The sequence below is a fragment of the Procambarus clarkii genome, chromosome 69, assembly GCF_040958095.1.
Source record: "Procambarus clarkii isolate CNS0578487 chromosome 69, FALCON_Pclarkii_2.0, whole genome shotgun sequence".
Taxonomy (NCBI): domain Eukaryota; kingdom Metazoa; phylum Arthropoda; class Malacostraca; order Decapoda; family Cambaridae; genus Procambarus; species Procambarus clarkii.
Window position 1 is genome coordinate 28,085,853 of NC_091218.1, and position 19,827 is coordinate 28,105,679.

Below are 19,827 nucleotides of genomic sequence, written 5' to 3' on the forward strand. Positions count from 1 at the left end.
CCCAGAGTAACAATTTCCTCAACAATAGGTGCATCATTTACATGCTCAAACCCCTCAAAGTCTAGTTTTGTCACACATTCAGGCCACAATTTTCTCCAGCCAGAGATCAGGGTTCTTTGAGTCACTTCTTGCCAGGCTTTGTCAATGAGTTTTAAAGAACTACAAATGTTAAAATGGTCTTTCCAGAACTCTTTGAGAGAGGTTTGTGGCTTCAGTCACTTCAAAACATTTCCGGAAAAGTGCCCTTTCATACAGTTTCTTAAAATTCACTATGATTTTCTGGTCCATAGGCTGAATTAGAGGAGTGGTGTTAGGAGGAAGGAACTTTATTGTGAGAAATTTACTGTATCTGTGCATCAATTCATCTTCCAATCCTGGAGGATAAGCAGGAGCATTGTCGAGGAGAAGCAGGGCCTTGAGTGGCAAATGTTTCTCCTGTAGATATTTTTCTATGGCAGGGCACAGCACTTCATTCACCCACTCCAAAAAAAAAAAAAAAAAATCCTAGTCACCCATGCCTTTTTATTAGCCTTCCACATCACACACATTTGGGTTTTCTGCACTTTATAATGTTTAAAAACTCTTGGATTTTCAGAATGATACACTAGCAAGGGTTTAATTTTCAAATCACCACTCGCATTTGAACATAGCACAAGCGTAAACCTATCTTTCATAGACTTGTGTCCGGGCAAGGATTTTTCCTCCTTGGTAATGTATGTCCTCTTAGGCAATCTTTTCCAAAACAGTCCTGTTTCATCACAATTAAACACTTGTTGCGGTAGGTATCCCTCAGCCTCTGCAAACTCTCTAAATTCTTCAATAAACCGTTCAGCGGCTGGTTTGTCTGAGCTGGCTGCCTCCCCATGCCTCACAACACTATGAATACCACTTTTTCTAAATTTTTCAAACCAGCCCCTGCTTGCCTTAAACTCTTTCGTACTGTATCTGCATCACTCGTTCCAGGTGTTTTCTTTACAAGGTCTTCGTGCAATACCCTGGCTTTCTCACAAATGATGGCCTCCGAAACACTATCACCCTTTAACTCCTTGTCGTGTATCCAAATTAATAACTTTTCCACTTCAAGTATTTGTGGTCTTTGTTTCGTGATTGTTCTTACGCCTTTTGCCACTTTAGCACTCATAATGTACTTTTTCTTGCTAAGTATAGTGCATATTGTTGACGTGGCTTTGTTGTACTGCTTACAAAGTTCAATAACACGTGAACCATTTTCATGCTTCCGAATGATCTCTTGTTTCTCCTCTATTGTCATCCTCACATGGGCTTTCTTGCCTTGATCTTTACCACTGGCTTTCTTGGGACCCATGGTAAGATATATAATAACTTTTATGGTCAAATGACCAAAAATCCAACAAAACACCAAAAATCTGGGTGAAGAATTGACATGGGATAGTCACTGGGCGCGAGGCACTGGTAAACTGAGGGGCGGAGGGACGACGATCGCCATACCACCACGTGCTAGGTCGGGCTGTACACGTATCAACGAACTCATGTTCCGAGGTAACCCTTACCTTCCGAGGCACATTTTCCGAGCAAATCCTGCGCGTATTCCGAAAAACTCGTATTCAGGGACACTCGTATTCTGAGGTACCACTGTATATACAATGTGGTAATAGCAAAAATGCTATGTTGTAGTGCCCAAAGACCCGGCACTGAATGTAATTAAATGCCTCTTTCTGGGAGGACCTCCCGTGGATCCCAAAAGCTATCTTGCCGAGATTACTCCAAACTAGCACTTTCTCACTCAGCGCCCATTATTTGCTCAATTTCTCAACTCCATCATGGCTAAAGTACATCCCATCCAAGATTTTATTTTAGTTTCCCATTATCAGAGACTGCATTTTAATTAACAACATACTAGAAAAGAATTTTTTGGAAATTTATTTTTGGTGCTCACCACAGGGGTCATATTTTAATGCAATGCAGCACGGGGGTTAAGGACATTATTAACACTAACGCGCGCGGTTCGGACACACCGCGACGGTGTGGGCGAGTGTGCAGCGACACCAAAATGTGTATACTCAATTCAGTTTTCCCACCTTAATTCTCGTGCTATGTCATTCGTTTTGGTATCATTGTATTCGAAATAGAATTCCTTACAGGGGTATATGCATATACGATCCAAAAGCCCACTGTAACTCCCCACAGCAAAGCTTAAAGTTGGCAAAGTTACCCGAGTGCGTGCAAAATCGGTAAAATGTGTATACTCATTTTAGTTTCCTCACCTTATTTCTCATTGTACGTCGTTTGTTTTGATATCATTATGTTCGCAATAGAATTCTCTACAGGGGTATATGCATACAAGGTCTAAAAGCCCGGCGTGACTTCCCACAGCAAAGCCTAAAGTCGGCCAAGTTACCCATGAATGAGCACCAATTGGCACATCTGCAGACTAATGTATATACTCGTTCAGTTTGATAAATTTTCGTGTTACGTGATTCATTTTGGTATCAAATTGTTCGCAATATAAAGGCGCATTTTTTAAAACTAGTCCCATAATAATAAAAGAAATGAAATTTTAGCAAATATTAAAAAATTTGGACCACAAACGTACTTTTTATCTTTCCAGTGTTCTGATACTGACACTGGATCAATTTTCGAGTCACGTCTTTCATTTTGGTATCAAATTGTTCACAATATAAAAGGCATGTATTTTAAAACTAGTCCCATAATAATAGAACAATAAATGGAATTTTAACAAATATTTTAACTTTTGGACACTTTTGGACGTTCATCACCACAAAATTATATCTTTCCAGTGTTCCAACATCAATTGTCGTGTTATGTCTTTCATTTTGATATCAAATTGTGCGCAATCTAAAGACGCACATTTTGAAGCCACTCCCAGATTGATTGGATAAAATTTAAATTTTTAACAAATATTTTAATGAGTGACTCGAGACCGAGTCACCTGAGACGACTCAAGATAAAAATGAGTGACGACAGGGGGGAGGCAACGGAGTGTAATAGTGTTATTAACCCTCAAACCGCTAGGGGCCCAAATGGAATTCACACCCACAGGCGCAACAAAAAAAAAAATTCCAAAAAATTCTTTCGTCTTATAGAAGTGTTCATTTTTGTTCCCTGATCACGGAAAAAATAACAAAAAAATCGTAGGTGGCATATTTTAGCCGCAATAGGGTAGGGAAGTGTGGCAAAAAAGGGGCGTTGGCAGAGCCTTCGCCAGATGAGGTCTACTCCGCCCGAGCTGTCAGACGGCAGTTGCCACAAATATATTATTACCTAATTATTTCAATGTCTCTGATTGATTTTTTCTTAGTTTTTTGCAGTAATATTATTCCATACAGTGAATTGTGGTATATTTATATTATAAAATGTGTGAACCATCGCTGTACTTAAAATTATGGTGTGCATATTAGTGATTCAATTATTATGTTCATAAAACAATAAACAAATAGTTTTGCTGTTGTTACACTATATACACAGGTTATATATAAGTATTTGCATGTTTTGTACACCATAACGAACTACTAAGTTGGTCTTGTGAGTCAAAAAGCAACGAGGAGTGACCGCCAAACACCAGCGAGCCACTCACTGCCACTCCCTCCCTCAACACCTCCTCACTCACCTCCTACAATACTCTTTCTGTATTTATTCACTATACACAGACGTTATATATACGTATTTACATGTTTTGTTCACCATAACTGTACATCTAAGCTTGTATGGTGAGTAAAGGCCACAAAGACGTAGCTACTCACACAGTCAGCTGATCAGCGGCCGCCCTCAAGGCCAGACGCACTAATATTTGTCCTTCAACAATACTGTTTGTGGTGTTATTACGCTATATACACATATTATATATAAGTATCTACCTGTTTTATTCACCATACCTGAACAAATAAGCTGGTATGGTGCCCAAAGACTATTGTGGTTACCAGTAAACAACATGATAAGTCGTGCAGACGACGCCACCGCCCTCACCAAAATGGCGGCTCCCAACCTACTCCTCTTGCTGTTTATACCCTATATACACACGTTATATATAAGTATCTACATTTGTGTTCACCATATCGAACTACTAAGCTGGTATGGTGAGTGCAGTCAATAAATGGTGGCCACACACAGTCAGAAGACGACGCCACAACCCTCCCTCGCACAGCCTTACGCCTCCCTCCATGGAGCACAGCGCTAAATATCACCACAATCCTGCTCTTATCAGAATCCTGGTCAGTTTTATCACAGTCAGGGGGCTTCAGTAATACTCTCACTGCAAAATAATAGCAGTATCATATATATTATGGTATTTGTAGGCGATGCTGTGGTCACAAGCTGAACAGCGGTGCTGTGAGCTCGTGCTGCGTGCGCCAGCCTTGGTGGCTTGCTCAATACTGACGCTCTCACACCCAAGAATGTTGGCCTGGATTTTTTTTCTAGGTGGCGTCTGGCAACTATCGGTCGTGGCTGTATTATAGCTGCCCCTATCCCAGGCGGGGAGTTTAAATTATAGCGCTAGACACAATCATATATAAATGATGTGCGCGGTTTCGGTTTTGTCACTGATATCATTTATATATGATATGCGCGGTTTGAGGGTTAATGACGGCAACGGAGTGTGATAGTGTTAATGACATTTCCCCAAAAAAATCTTTGCCTGATTAATATGCTTCATTTCTAACTGCTTAAAAATTCTGGCGGGCGGGGATGAAAATTGCGTCCGTGAATATCTCTACGGATGTCCGACAAAGATGCACGTTGCGTCCAAAATTAAAATATTTGTTAAAATTCTATTTATTGTTTGATTATTATGGGACTATTTTTAAAATGTGCATCTTTAGATTGTGAACAATTTGATACCAAAATTAACAATGTGGCACAAAAGTTGTTTTGACAAAACTGGAAAGAGTACACACATTTTAGTGCAGTTGTGCGCTCACGGGCAACTCTCGACCGATTTTTGGATTTGGTGCGGGTGGCACGCCAGGCATTATGACCTTATATGGATATATCCCTTTAGAGAATTATATTGCGAACAATTTGATGCCAAACTGAATAACGTAGCATGGAAATTGAGTTAAGAAAACTAGAACGACTACATACATTCTAGTGGGGGTGTGCACAGTGTTAACCACTACTTAAGTAATTTATGAATATTTCTATGCTTGAAATTAGTCACTTAACTTAATCTGCAACTAATAATGAATAGAAAACATTAGTGTATATAGCCTTTGAGACTGCTCTACTTACATCACATGTGGATTCCCGCCTTGCACTCTTGTGTGGATGCCAACTACTTTTGCTATTTTGTGGCGGTGGCAATGGATGGGGAGGCTCCTCTTCTTTCTCTTGCAAATTATCTTCACCTTCCTCATTTAGCATTTCTTGCGTTTGTTCAATGGTCTCATAACGAACAGTTTGAAGTCTATAAAAGCCATCATCATCCTGCTTGTATCTGCTCAGGCAAGGAAAAAGATAAATAAAATAACACACACACACACTTCTCGACTCCAAATGGTTTACTATAATAAACTAGTCCCATGAATAGAAATACTCAGGAAAAGTTTTACCAGCAAGTGTAAATATTCTATATCTCCACAGTCAATTTCTTTAATTACTGTACATACTGTCTCCACTCGATCATCCGGACTATATGGGAAGGACCCCTCAGCCGGATAATCACATGTTCCGGATAATGGTACTTTTTCACCAACGAGTCCAAAACTAACCATTTCCAACTTTTTTATACTACAAAACATAATTTGAATTGCCTTGCCACATATAATTATTAAATATTCAACTAGAAACCTCAACTTACCTTGTTGTTGTTCGTGATCTTAATTGATGCCCCACATCTTGAAGTTAAAATTCTTGACAATTTACGTAACCTATACTAACACAACACTAAAATTAACACTTAAAATTACTGTACAGTTCATTAGGCATAGTTAGTTTTCACTGCCAGCTGCAGAAGCCTCACTGGTTGAAGGCATTGGGCTTGCCTGTGACGCCTCACTTGTTGAAGGCGCTTGGGTTGCGTGTGCCGCCTCACTTGTTGAAGGCGCTTGGTTTGATTTTCGTACCATATAAGAATCAAGTGTTGCTTGCTTTCTGTGTTCACTGGCCAGTTGTATGATCAGCTCTTTTGTTCACCTCAGGTACTGATACATGTTTCCAACCTCTGGATAAGCACAATTGGATAAAAAAATTATTAATCCGTCAACATAGGTCATGAGTACACTGTATTTTGTGGTTTTTGGTGTTGGTTCTTCACTGCCTTCTTCATCCTCTATCTCTACGTCGACCTCACCAGTAATAGACTGGAGAATCTCGTCTTCACTCATCACACCATATCCTGGGTCATTGGCATCTTTTTCAAGCCAATCAACCACATCCTGTCTAAGTTTTTGCCGGCATTTCTAAACATTCCATGGATTTCATCTGTAAATCCTTCAAAATCCATTTCTGCATCCTCCTCATTTCTGACCGTAGACATGAGGAGTTTCCAGGAATTTTTCAAAGTCGATTCCTTTACTTCACTCCACACCTTGGCCTAGTTATAGATGGCTTCCTTGATTGTATAGTTCTTCAAATTCTCAAGTTTTTTTTTAGCCGTGTTATCCACACCGAGTTCAAAATCTTCCGGATGATGAACTAATGATCATAAATGCATATAGTCCACCGCCAAGCAGCACATGGTCAAAGGAGGAGCTAGATAGTAAACGAGAAGGTCTGATAACAATAATGAGAGAGATCATAGCGAGAGCGGGTAACGATAGATCACGACTGTTGATAGTCGGCGACTTCAACTTGAAATCCATAGACTGGGAAGCATATGAAGCTAAAACAACATTTTTGGACCTGTAGATTTGTAGACCTCATCCTGGAAACATTCTTGTATCAACATGTTAAACAAGCTACGAGGATGAGAGAAGGGGACGTTCCCTCCATGTTAGATTTGATATTTACCAGGAAGGAGGAAGAGATATTTGACATTCAGTACCTTCCTCCCTTGGGTAAAAGTTACCATGTCTTTTTGGGAATAAAGTATGCAATGTGTTATAATCTGGAAGAAAATAAGAAGGTTGAAGCAGTTGAAAAACCTGACTTCAGGAGAGGACATTATGGCGACCTTAGAAAAAATTTTAGTGAGTATAATTTGACAGACTTGTTACTAGGGAAGGAAGTGAATATGTATGTATGTCAAGTTTTGTGAAATATATGATAAAGGCACAAAAAAATTTATACCAAAACAGAGATGCAGAACTACGAAACAGGATTGGTTCAACAGAAATTGCGAGAGGGCCAGAGACCAGAAGACACAAAAATGGAATCAATACAGGAAGAGGCCAAACCCCCAAACATACCAGCGATACAAAGATGCGAGAAACAACTGCACGACAGTGAGGAGAGAGGCAGAAAGATATTTTGAAAAAGGGATTGCAGACAAATGTAAAACAGAACCAGGTCTATTCTATAAATTCATAAACAACAAATTGCAGGTAAAGGATAATATTCAGAGGTTGAAAATGGGAAATAGATTCACGGAAAATGAAAAGGAAATGTGTGAAACATTAAACGAAAAGTTCCAAAGTGTGTTTGTACAAAATGAAATCTTCAGGGAACCAGACACAATAAGAATTCCAGAGAACAACATAGAGCACATAGAGGTGTCTAGAGATGAAGTGGAAAAAATGCTCATGGAGCTAAGTAAGAACAAAGCAGTTGGTCCAGATGGAGTTTGCTCGCAAGACTCCAAATCGAAGGTGTCACCGACCCAACAGGCAGCACGACGGAGGTAAAAACAATGAGCATTGCCCTGAAGCAAGGGGACAGAAAGACCCCCAAACTCGCACAAGGTGAGAGGAGACCCAGGGATCGCATTCATTGAACCCCTTGCACCCACGCAGGGTTTTCCCAGGACCCTTAGACCATTTTCACTAAGGGTATGCCCAGGCAAGATGGATCAAGAGAGCAGTAGAGGCATGGGCACCAGCAAGAGTTGGATGGAAAATGAGAAAGGAAAAACCACGGAAGCGACCAGGACGAGTGCCAAGCATTGACTCCTGGAGACAAACACAAAGCTGGAAACACTGCGTGATCAGGAGGAGTTCATGGAAGTTGGCATAAAAACCACGAATATTCCATTGAAGAACACAGACAAACAAGAGAGAACAAGGGAGAAACAAGGGCAAAGTAGAACATAGTAGACTAAGGAAAAACAAGATGAGGATCAGTGAAATCAGGAAGACAGGACAAAGGTAAATCTAGCAAAGATAACCGAGACAAGGGAGCAGGAGGAAAGACTAGAGGCGAACGGACAGAATCCGGAGCGGGAGGCAACAGAGGTACGGTCAAGGGAATTGAGGGGCAGGAAAGAAAGTAAGGGCACCGGAGAAAAGGCAGCATCCAAGAGAGGATCAAGGACCAAGGAAACAGGAGGAGACCCTGCTACTGAAAAGGGAAGGGAGGCTGGGATAGTGACAGAGTCGGAGGGTGAGGAATACATTAAAGCCTTCGTACCCGCCGGGCAGGAAGGAGAGGAGCCAGGCTTATGCTTCTGAAGGAGAGAGACAGGATCTCAGACAGGCTATTGTATGTCTGCAATATACTGGGCGACCGCCTCGACAGTTTCAACAGGAGAAAAAGAACTGGAACAGGTAATATGATGAACTCTGGGAGGAGGATGGACAATGGCCTGAACAGACAGGTGGCGAGGAAGACCAAGAGACAGAAGGGAGGGCTAAGAAGAAGGTGTGGGGCGAGAAGGGAAGGAGGGCACAGGAGACAAGGAAGACAGGGAAGGAAAGGAAGGAAGGAAACACCAGACAAAGAACCAGGCCCAGAACGCAAAGGAGCAAATGGAGCAGATAAGAGGTGATGAAGGTGTCGGGGTCCAAGACCCTGAAACGGGTGCGAAACTGAGAAAGCAGGAGAGGGCGAGAAGAAGGAATGCAACACACTAGCATAAGACATACCAAAGAAAGATGGAAGATGGCAAACCTGGTGCCTAACCTCAGGAAAAGACAAGTGATCATGATGCTTTAAATTGAGGATGGCTTCCTCAAATTTGTATTGCACACATGCGCGGGAGTGGCAGGGTGGGCGTCACCGCAATTGATGCCGAGAGTTTGGGAAGAAGGGCACTGTCTCAGAATGAACTGATGTTCCATACAAGGGGCAGAGACAAATCACTTGTGCACCTGCACGGACCATGCCCAAATCTCCAGCACCTGCTGCAGAGGCAAGGAAAGGGGATATACTCCTGAACGGAGCATCTGGCACCAGCAAGAATGACTGAAGAGGGAAGGGATCTATCTTGAGGTTATCTCGAAATGATTTAGGGGGCTTGGCGTCCCCACAGCCCAGTCCTCGACCAGGCCTCCTTTTTGTTACACACACCCCCAGGAAGCAGCCCATAGCAGCTATCTAACTCCTAGGTACCTATTTACTGCTATGTGAAAAGGTGCATTAGGGTGAAAGAAATTCTGCCCATTTATTTCCGCCTCCACCGGGGATCGAACCCGAAACCTCAGGACTACAAATCCGAAGCGCTGTCCACTCGGTTGTAAGGCCACTTTCCATCCTACCCACCATCAAACGTGACCTTCACAATGTGAAGAGGCTGATAGCGACGACCACGAGGGGGTCGCGTGAAGGTATCTACCTGGAGGACAGAATGGCCTTGAATCTCAAGGATATACTTAATATCCTCGTGGCAGTCTAAGTGCCCGGTCATCAGTCGCAACATGGTGTGGGAGAAGAATTGTGCCAATATAGGCTTTCAACTAGGCCTTTTTGGAGATCTGAACAGTGGTCTCCCCAATGCAGGACAACGAAGCAAAGCAGCCAGCCACATCCTGAGAATGGGCGGCAACAACACGGGTACCAGTACTGTACAGGTTATCTTGAGGTTATCTTGAGATGATTTCGGGGCTTTTAGTGTCCCCGTGGCCCGGTCCTCGACCAGGCCTCCACCCCCAGGAAGCAGCCCGTGACAGCTGACTAACACCCAGGTATCTATTTTACTGCTAGGTAACAGGGGCATAGGGTGAAAGAAACTCTGCCCATTGTTTCTCGCCGGCGCCCGGGATCGACCCCGGGACCACAGGATCACAAGTCCAGCGTGCTGTCCGCTCGGCCGACCGGATCACAAGTCCAGCGTGCTGTCCGCTCGGCCGACCGGATCACAAGTCCAGCGTGCTGTCCGCTCGGCCGACCGGATCACAAGTCCAGCGTGCTGTCCGCTCGGCCGACCGGATCACAAGTCCAGCGTGCTGTCCGCTTGGCCGACTGGCTCCCGTCGGCCGAGCGGTGGAGTTAAACGTGACCAAAGTATCCACCAGATCAACAAGGGGTTTATGGAGAAATAAATCAGGACAAGTAGGGTCAACATGACTAAGATCAAATTACTTGATCTTAGTCATGTCTTAATCTTTAGTCCATGTGGCAGGACCAAACAAAGCCTGGAAAGAAGGAGATTGGGAAGGAATTGAGTGCAGGCGAGTGAAAGGTGATGAGGTTGAGCATCCCCAGTAAGAGAGGGGGTAAAAGGCGCTGTTGTGACAACTAAAGACTGAGACACACCAGGTGATGAGGTCGTCGCCACTGGGGGCTTGGGGCTCAATCCTGCCCCAGAGGGATTGGGGGGGGGGGGGGGAAGCAGAGAGAGACAGTCAGGAGAATCCGAGAAGGAACAGGGGGTCAGGGCCCATTGCAGCGGAGGCTATAGAGCCCGGTCTTCCAACACAGTCTAACTCCGGGGCTTGGTCGCCCACCCCACAAATCTGGGAAGTGAAAAGAGGGTCAATTATCGGCATAATAATGAGTAGGTAAGAGTTTCATTCACGAATAAGCCCCCCATACCGACCATAGAGCCACAATTAGAGGATAGGACACCTGACAAGATGGGCCCCCCCCCAGGGGGTGCATCGTGAGTATATGCCCCGCAATCACCACCATAAGAACCGTCAGTCCGTCGAGATCAGGTTCAGCAACGAAGGCAAGGATTGACAATAAAAGTGTCCCCCTTGCTCGCAACATCAAGTATCACAGTTCTACGGGTGAGAAAGAGTGTGCCTCTCCAAACACCCGGTCGTGAAAACAGAAGATGTCTGAAACAATCATCAAGACTGGCAAAAGGTCAGCGAAGAAGACAATAAAAGGAGAAGAGGGGGGAGAGGAAAAATGAAACTTAAGTTAGAGGAAAGAGCAACCAGCATAATTAGTGAAGATGGCAACTGAAGCATGAGGCTTCAAAAGAACGGAACTGTCTCATGAAGCATTACACATGGCAGCCGCCCACCAAGACCCCTCATGACGCGGAGGTGAGAAGGCTCCGCATCGTGAGCCGCTTGACCCCAAGGATCATCCGAAGAAGAAAGGGTAACTGGAGAACAAGCGGGTATAAAACCCACACGGCCCCGGGTTGAAGGTGTCAGCAACCCTACAAGCAGCATGACAGGCAAAACCGACGATCGTCACCGAGACAAGGGCAATGAACCACCTGCAAACTCTCACAATGTGAGATGGGACTCGGAGGATGCATCCAGTGGTCAACTAAACCCCGATGGGGTTTTCCAGGGACCACAGGGGGTTTTGTCTGCGGGAAGCCTAGGCACTGGTGCTGCAAAACCTGGCGAGCCCAAGGGAACAACAAAGAGGGAAACAGGCTAAAAACTGAACCCCTGTGAAGTGTACAAACATAGGGGCCTAGAGGAGGGCCACCAACAATATCTTAAGTAGACTGAATAGTCAAACCAGGCAGACCACCTCCATGCAGGAAACAAAAAAGAAAAACTGCGCAAAAGCACAACGACAATAGGAGGAACAGAAACATGGCTGCCTCTAATATGCGTGCTGCGCAGCACCAATGTGTCCCAACCAGCAACAATAAAAACACTTACTACCCCAGAGCCAAACAAAGGCCACGAAATCCCAGCTGACCCCAAAGGCGGGGGTAAATGCTGAGCAGCAGGAACCCTAATGGAAGTGATGATCTTTGGGAAGGCAAGCCTAGAACCCAATGGTAGTACTTATAGGACGCTTAGGGACGGCAGCCCTAAGCCCATGCAGTCCCAGTACAGTACACTATGTTACTCCTGGTCACCGCCCACAAACAGCCGGAAAACACCCCAGGTGCACAAAATTCAGCAGGAAACTAAGGCCAGAGTTGACAGCCACCTCAGAGCGCTTCAGCCTACGAACTGAGGTGCGAGTAGCCAACGTGAGGGTCCGGGGCTCTCCCCTCCCCTTCCCCGGGTAGGGGAAGGCTGCAGGCTGCATGGACGAGCAGTGCGACGGCGAATGATGATTGCTTGCTTGCTCATTTCCCTGGTTTTCTTCAGGGGAGTTCTGTTTCTCTGTTCGGTCTTGGGTTTTTTAAATTTCCTTTTATGTGGGGTTTATTTTGAGATGCCCACCTTTCTGGGTTCCTAACTCCAGTCGACAGCAGATGGAATACCCCTAAATACAAAGGGGGGGAGGTTTCCTAGGGTCATTGCTCCCTTCACCTCTCTGAGGGTCCCCAGTAGGCAGAACTCCACTGAAGCCCCAGACTAATATAGCGTATATCAGTCCGATAGCTCCAGGGAGCCGAAGGGGCTCCCCACAGAAAAAAATATTATAGGACTGGTGAAAACTGTCTTACCTGAACCGAGTATGTGCTGCAGGGGAGAGAAAACCATGCTCTTTAATCAGGTGCTTTGTCAGCAACTCTCCCATTTTGAACTTCAAGTTGCACATGTGACATGCATAGTGATCTTTTCTTAATCCATTATGAACCTGTAATATTCCAAATACATTGAGCTACAATAGGTAAACAAAATTCATATTACAGTATATTTATCTGCAGTAATGGAATATATACAAGGTTTCAAATATTCCCAAATTAATCTGCCTGTGGAAATGTCAGTACTGTTCCATTATCTAACATTATCTAACACAGTGCACAGTTACAAACCCATTAAAATTTGAGCTTAGATTCAACAGAGCAGAAGAAGTTGTTAAACATGTGGGGCAAAATCTTACTGAAGCGACCATACGAGTCATAAATACTCATACTCTATTTCTGGCCAAGTCCCGGTGGCTCCCTGAAGATGTACACCTAGATGGTTCCCATCTTCCAGATCGCATCAGCTGTGGAGTTTTTAGGCTTACCGGGCACCAGAGCCAGATCCTGGCCCGCTTCACAAGAGGCACAGGGAGAACTGACATTTGCCACCTCACCGGGGAGGGCATCCAGAAGTCGCCGAGGCAAAACACACCTCTTTTCAACCCACTGCTAGATTCAAGTGGCCAAAGCCTCAAAAAAATGCATAATGTACTACCAACCATATAAATACAGTAACCAAATTTCTCAAAACTAGCATAAGCTCATTCATCCCACCTTATCCTGCTTATTTGGGGGGTAGGGGGAAAAGGGGCTCACCACCCCCAGGGGTCCGAGCAGTCAGTCCTGGAGCAGATGCACAAACAAAACCTACATGACGAAACCGGGAAGGGAGATAAGAATCAGGAAGCCACTAGAGGTCACCCAGAAATTGGGATTTCATTACAATCAACACTGATTTTCTGGAGGGGAGGGGGGTCTTTTGTGGTTTCCAAAAGCTAAATAGCCATGGCAAAGGAAGAACACAAGGGAACTTACCAGTGAGTTGGGAGAACGGCAGGAATCAGGACAAAATGGAGACTCCCAGCGAGAGAAAGAACCGAAAGCTGCACAGGGGCATCGAGGCCCAGTGAACATTCTCCAAATACCAGACCATCAGAAAGCCGTCAGACCTCCAACCCCCCCCCCCTTTCCCTCACCCCCGAGCCCAAATATCGACCCAGGATATTTTAGCAAACAGCCGTCAAAGCGGCATACTTCCTAACATCGTGGCTACGATGGAAGACTGCATCCTGGCTAGACTTAAACACAAACTGGAACAGGGTACCACTATCAACCCACAAAGTATCCACTGAAGCAGAGTTGGTGACACAAAGGTAGTGGTGTAGAGCCAACACCACCACCACACAACACATGGTGTAACCCAGTCAATAACCAAAGGACCCTTCCAGAAGCCAACTGACTCATTCAAAGCCAGAAAAGGAGGAGCGGGCTACAAATGTACAAAAATGCCTACCAAAACCAAAAGAACAAAAACCATGCCTCCTGAGGAGAGCATCAAGCTCCCTGACTTGACAGCTAGAAGCAAGAGATACCAAACACAAAGCCTTGGAAAATGAATCACAGACTGAATGGGACATCCAAAAATAAGAAAAAGGAAAGAAAAGTGAGAATACGGTCAAGTGACTAAGCAGGCTGAAGTGTCACATGTGCAGGCGAGATATTTAACAATGCTCGAGAAAGCATCAAAAATGGTGCCAAGGATGCATTGATGCTGAACACAAGTAGCAGTGGCTCCGCCAGCACTGCACAATAAGAAGTGACATTATTCGGCATGAGGTACAGATCAGGAAACGAACAAGAAAGGAACAAATGATCCACTTCCTCAGAAACGGAAGAGCACCAACAAAGAGAAAGGAAGTGGAGAACAGATCAGCAAGAAACCTCATACCATGATTCTACAGGAAAGAGATGGTTGGGCTGTGTCTATTTGAACCTAAATAAGGTTTTTAACAGAGTCCCACACGAAAGGTTGTTTTGAAAATTGGAACATGCAGGAGACTGCTGACATGGAGGACAAATTTTCCGACAGAAAGATAAGAGCGGTAATTAGAGGTAATGTATCTGACTGGAGGAGTGTTACTAGCGGGGGTACCACATTGTTCAATTCTTGCACCAGTAATGTTCAACATCTACATAAACAATTTACCAGAAGGAATACAGAATTAAATGAAACACGTTTGCTAATGATGCTAAGCTACTAGCAGCATCAGGAATATAGGAACCTTAGATGATTGTCATGCCTTTCAAATTGATCTGGATAAAATAAGTGCTAGGAGCACCATGTGGCAAATAGAATTCACTGTGAATAAATGCCATGTTATGGAATGTGGAATAGGAAAAGACCCCCCACACAACCTTCAAATTATGTGGAAAGGACTTTATGAACTTTATCAAAGAGCGATCTATGGGTGGTTCTGGATAGTAGACTGTCACCAGAGGAACACACAGAACATTGTGGGAGGAGCATATGCTGCACTTTCCAACTTGAAAATTGCTTTTAACTACAGTACATGGATGGTGAAATACTAAAACTGTTCATGACTTTTGCGAGACAAAAATTGGAACATCCAACAGTTGTATGGTGCCCATATCTCAAGCAGCACATCAATAAACTGGAAAAGGTGCAAAGTCAAACTACAAAATGGCTTCCAGAACTGAAAAACAAGAGTTACAAAGAGGGACTAGAGGGGGTTAAATATGCCAAATCTATAAGAAAAAGTGGTAATATTACCACTTGCAAAATAATAACAACAAATCAACCAAATTGACAAAGAGGAATTCCAGAAACCTGGAACTTCAAGAAAAAGAGATCACAGATTCAAGCTAAGGAAACAAAGGTGCCAAAAAAGTTAAGAGTTTTCTTTTGCAAACAGAGTGGTAGACAGTTGAAAGAAGTTGAGGGAAGTGGTGGTGGAGGTCAAAACCGACAGTAGTTTCAAAGCATTATATGGCAGTACTGTAAAGATGGGACACCACAAGCATAGCTCTCATCCTGTAACTTCACTTGGGTAATTACCAGTTGATTGACAGTCAAGATGCAGGACCAAAGAGCAAAGCACAACCCCTGCAAGCACAACTAGGCAAGCACATGTAAAACAGACAGTAATTGTTTAAATTGCCATATGATGATAACTGCATCACCCCATGAATCAATGAATGATGATTCATTGAACCCCCTGTCTAAGGGTTAAATATGACAGTGCTGAGAAGACGGGACTCCACAGGAGTAGCTCGTATCCTGTAACTACACTTTAGTCATTAAACTTGGATAATTACACACACATACCCAGGATGCAGCCCACAACAGCTACAACTCCCTTGTACCTATTTACTGCTAGATGAACAGAGGTGTCAGGTGAGATACTCTATCCAATAGTTTCTGTATTGGCTGGTAATCAAACCCAGGTCCCTGAATTGTGAATCACAAACGATGACCACTTAGCCATGAGACGGCTAAGGTGATCTTGGTGACAATAGGGATGTCACCAATGGAGCCTTTCAAGACAACACCAATTTTCACATTTATATTTAATGATTCTCCCCCTCCCCCCAACCTTTCCAGCTATGAATTCAGTACATAATCAAATCTAGAATGCTTGGCATGTGTAATGTCCCCAACGTTCATGGATACTCAGACCCAAATATAAACAATTTCAGCATGAGTCTGTCGCAGATAACAAATACAACTAAACACAACAAAGACCATAAGCAAAAATAAACACAAATACTTCTCACCATTTTAATGTGCCTATTCAGAGTAGTTGATGAGCGGCATTTATAATCACATTCGTTGTAGGGGCAAACATAGGCTGGCTCTTCGGAATGAACAGTAAGATGGCGAGTCAAATCCGCAATAAGCGTAAAGCTGAAAAGCAATACCATTCTAGAAAATGAAACAGACTTTAGATAGTATTGACAATAGAGACTTTAGTGAAAGCCTCTTCTGTGGAAATACAAAATTTATCCAATGATATTGTGTACAAGGAAGATGGCGTGCAGCAAAATGTCTTGACACCAATCTTATCATGCAAATAAACAAAGGCTACCTAATTCTTCAAGGATATGCTCAACATATTCTATAATATAGGGAAAACTGTGTGTAAGGTTCACACATAAAAAATACACAGAAAAATTGCCAGTTGCTGAAAAAAAAACTCCTTTCTGGTTGGTCCTTAGGGGTTCCTTGTTGCTAGCTACCTGGATAGCTCTACTCAATTCGATTGACACAGCGCCCTTGCAAGTCATTGTAAGCATACCAGGGACCATCCAATGCATTTTTTTCTTTCAATAGTGTGCTTTGACAGTATTTTATATGTTGTTTCTGCTTTTGTTTTAGTTTCTTCCTTAATTCAGTAATTAGAACCTATCTTCAAACCCCTGGGCTGTGCCACTAATTATATCATGCAAGAATCAGGTGCGCATAAAAACAAATAAATTAAAACACCTTTTCGTCTAATATTGTTAAAATGCACTCGCCTAGTCATGGGAAAAATGATAACAAAAATTGTATGCGACTTACTTTGGCTGTGGTGAAGCCTGAAAGTCACGCGACGACCACACGATTCACGTACACTCATCGAGCATATGCTCCAGTGTTGTCGCCCCAGGGTTGTCACCCCAGGCCAGCTGTGTGTTGCCCCAAATATATTTTTTACATATTTACTTCAATATTTCTGATTAGTTTTACTCTGCTTTTTTTTCAGTATGTTATTCAATAGTGTATCTTTTGAGAAATTTATGCAATAAAATATGTGGAACATCAGAATCCTTAAATACTGTATATTCATGTCACTAAGATGCATCTAGAGTATTTGCTGACAGTAATATAACATTCTATTTTTGGTGGTGTTACATTGTATACACCCCTCATTTATAACTGTACATTTTCATGCACGAATATGGACCACTAAGCCAATCTGGTGGGTGTGAAAATGAAATCCATGGTCAGCACGCTACCAGCAGACGACGCAAAATGCATCACAATATACAACACACATTGCAAATTATAGGCACAGTGTTGCTATCAGCAGCAGCATTCTGATAACAATACAGTGTACCTGTATTGTACCTGGATGGGATTCTGGAAGTTGTTTTAATTCCCTAGCCCAACCCAGAGCCAGGCTTGACTTATAAGAGCTTGGTCCAACAGGCTGGTGCTTGGAGCATCCCACAGGCCACTACAGACTGGTTGGTCTGGCACTTCTAGAAGAAAACTATCCAATTTTCTCTTTAAGAGGTCCACTTTTGTTCCGGCAATATTTCTTACACTCGCTGGGAAGATGTTCAACAACCGTAGACCTCTAATGTTCATACAGTATTCTCTGTGCCTATGGCACCTCTGTTTTTCACTGTTTCCGTTCTGCATTTCCTTCAATATCATTCACTCGCCTGACACTTCTGTTCTATATCTGAAATTTAGTTATTTTACTGTGTAAATTTGGGACCTGGCCCTCCCGTATTTTCCATGCACATATTATGGAACCTGATAAATTTACATAATAAAATGTGTAAAACATCACTATACTCTAATGCATTTAGGTAAAATGTTAGTGACGATATTATATTCTCGGGCTTTGAACAGAGCTTTTGCTGTTACTGCAATGCATATGCACTATTTGTATGTGTATATGCAGTGTATATATGCATATAAACAAACACACAACTATCTACAGTTTTGTACATCATGACAAACCACTAAACTGGTCTGATTGGCCCCACACAGCACAGCATCAACACGCTATAGTCAACCAACAATGCCAGCCGACTCGACATAATGCCTACAATATAACACCCCTATCACTAACTCTATGCACAATGTTTGATAATATCAGCATCTTGGTTACTAAATCCTGAATGAATTTTTTTTCTGCGGGGGAGCCCCTGCGGCTCACCGGAGCTATCCAGGTTGATATGGATAACACTAACTTTGACATCAGTTGATGTGGGTGGAGTTCTAGGCCTATCAGGGACCATAAGCCAGAACCTGGCCCCCCTCAGAGAGGCACAGGGAGCAATGGTCCATAGAATGCACATGTGATTTTGGAGCATTCTATATATGCCATCGACTGGGACAGGCACCCAGAAAGGCAAGAGCCACAAAATATACCCCTATTATGGTTAAAAACAATGAAAATAGACAAACGAGTGGACAGAACTCCCCCAATTGAAAACGAGCAAACAAGCATGAAGTCACAAGAGCCGCGCCGCATGTCTGCGCAATTTCCCTCCCTTCCCTCGGGAGGGGGAAAGGGGGGGGGGTTCTTCCCAGATCCCTGCGCCGGCAACCCAACTTTCAGCTCCTCAGCTAATGGGATAAGGCTTGGTCATTATGGCTCCAGATTCTTATTGTGCTGTGCCTGGGTTCAGTACTTCTCTTAGGTGGTGTGCGAGCTGGGAGTAATATTCACAGGTACACGACCTGCATGTGCTTAGGGTCACCAGTCGGCCGAGCGGACAGCACGCGGGACTTGTGATCCTGTGGTCCTGGTTTCGATCCCAGGCGCTGGCGAGAAACAATGGGCAGAGTTTCTTTCACCCTATGCCCCTGTTACCTAGCAGTAAAATAGGTACCTGGGTGTTAGTCAGCTGTCACGGGCTGCTTCCTGGGGGTGGAGGCCTGGTCGAGGACCGGGCCGCGGGGACACTAAAAAAAGCCCCGAAATCATCTCAAGATAACCTCAAGATAAATAACCACCTTCCCTGAGTGCCCTGTATGTACCGCCATAAAGGGGTTGGGGTTCCCTTCCACAAGTCACCGTGGGTCTACCTCTGATTTTCATGAAATTCCCCAACCCGACCCCCAGAGACCAACACAAACAAGAAAAGAGCTTTGGAAAAACAATCCTGAACCGAAGGGGCCACAACAAACTGAGAAGACAGATAAGAGAATACTCTGTCCAAAGACCAGGACAGCTCAGGCAATGCATGAGCAGGCCGGAGGTGAAACAGCGCCCAAGACAGCTTGCAAAACGGTGCAGAAGTAACATCAATACCGAAAGCAAGCTCCAGCGGCTCCCCCAACGCCGCACAAAACGAGGCAACAGTATTCGGCATAAGATGAAGGTCCTGAAACAGCCATGAGAGAAAGAACAAAACAACCTGACCAGAAAGTGAAGAACAATGATGAGACAAAGAAACAGAAGGACCACCAGGAAACTTCATACTGCCACTGAGACGAA

The 19,827-nt window shown here is 43.8% G+C and overlaps 1 protein-coding gene across 3 annotated transcripts in view; it reads right to left on the reverse strand.

The window, feature by feature from the left end:
• The window catches only part of Hinfp (Histone H4 transcription factor), a 96,244-nt gene that overhangs the window by 2,724 nt on the left and 73,693 nt on the right, over positions 1-19,827 (reverse strand). For all 3 annotated transcript variants that reach the window (XM_069311307.1, XM_045765283.2, XM_045765285.2), the window contains exons 8-10: positions 16,385-16,514; positions 12,626-12,759; positions 5,227-5,431 (exon numbers count right to left, since the gene is read on the reverse strand). In XM_069311307.1, the coding sequence (XP_069167408.1) occupies positions 5,227-5,431; positions 12,626-12,759; positions 16,385-16,514 (469 nt within the window). The remainder of the gene's footprint in view (positions 1-5,226; positions 5,432-12,625; positions 12,760-16,384; positions 16,515-19,827) is intronic.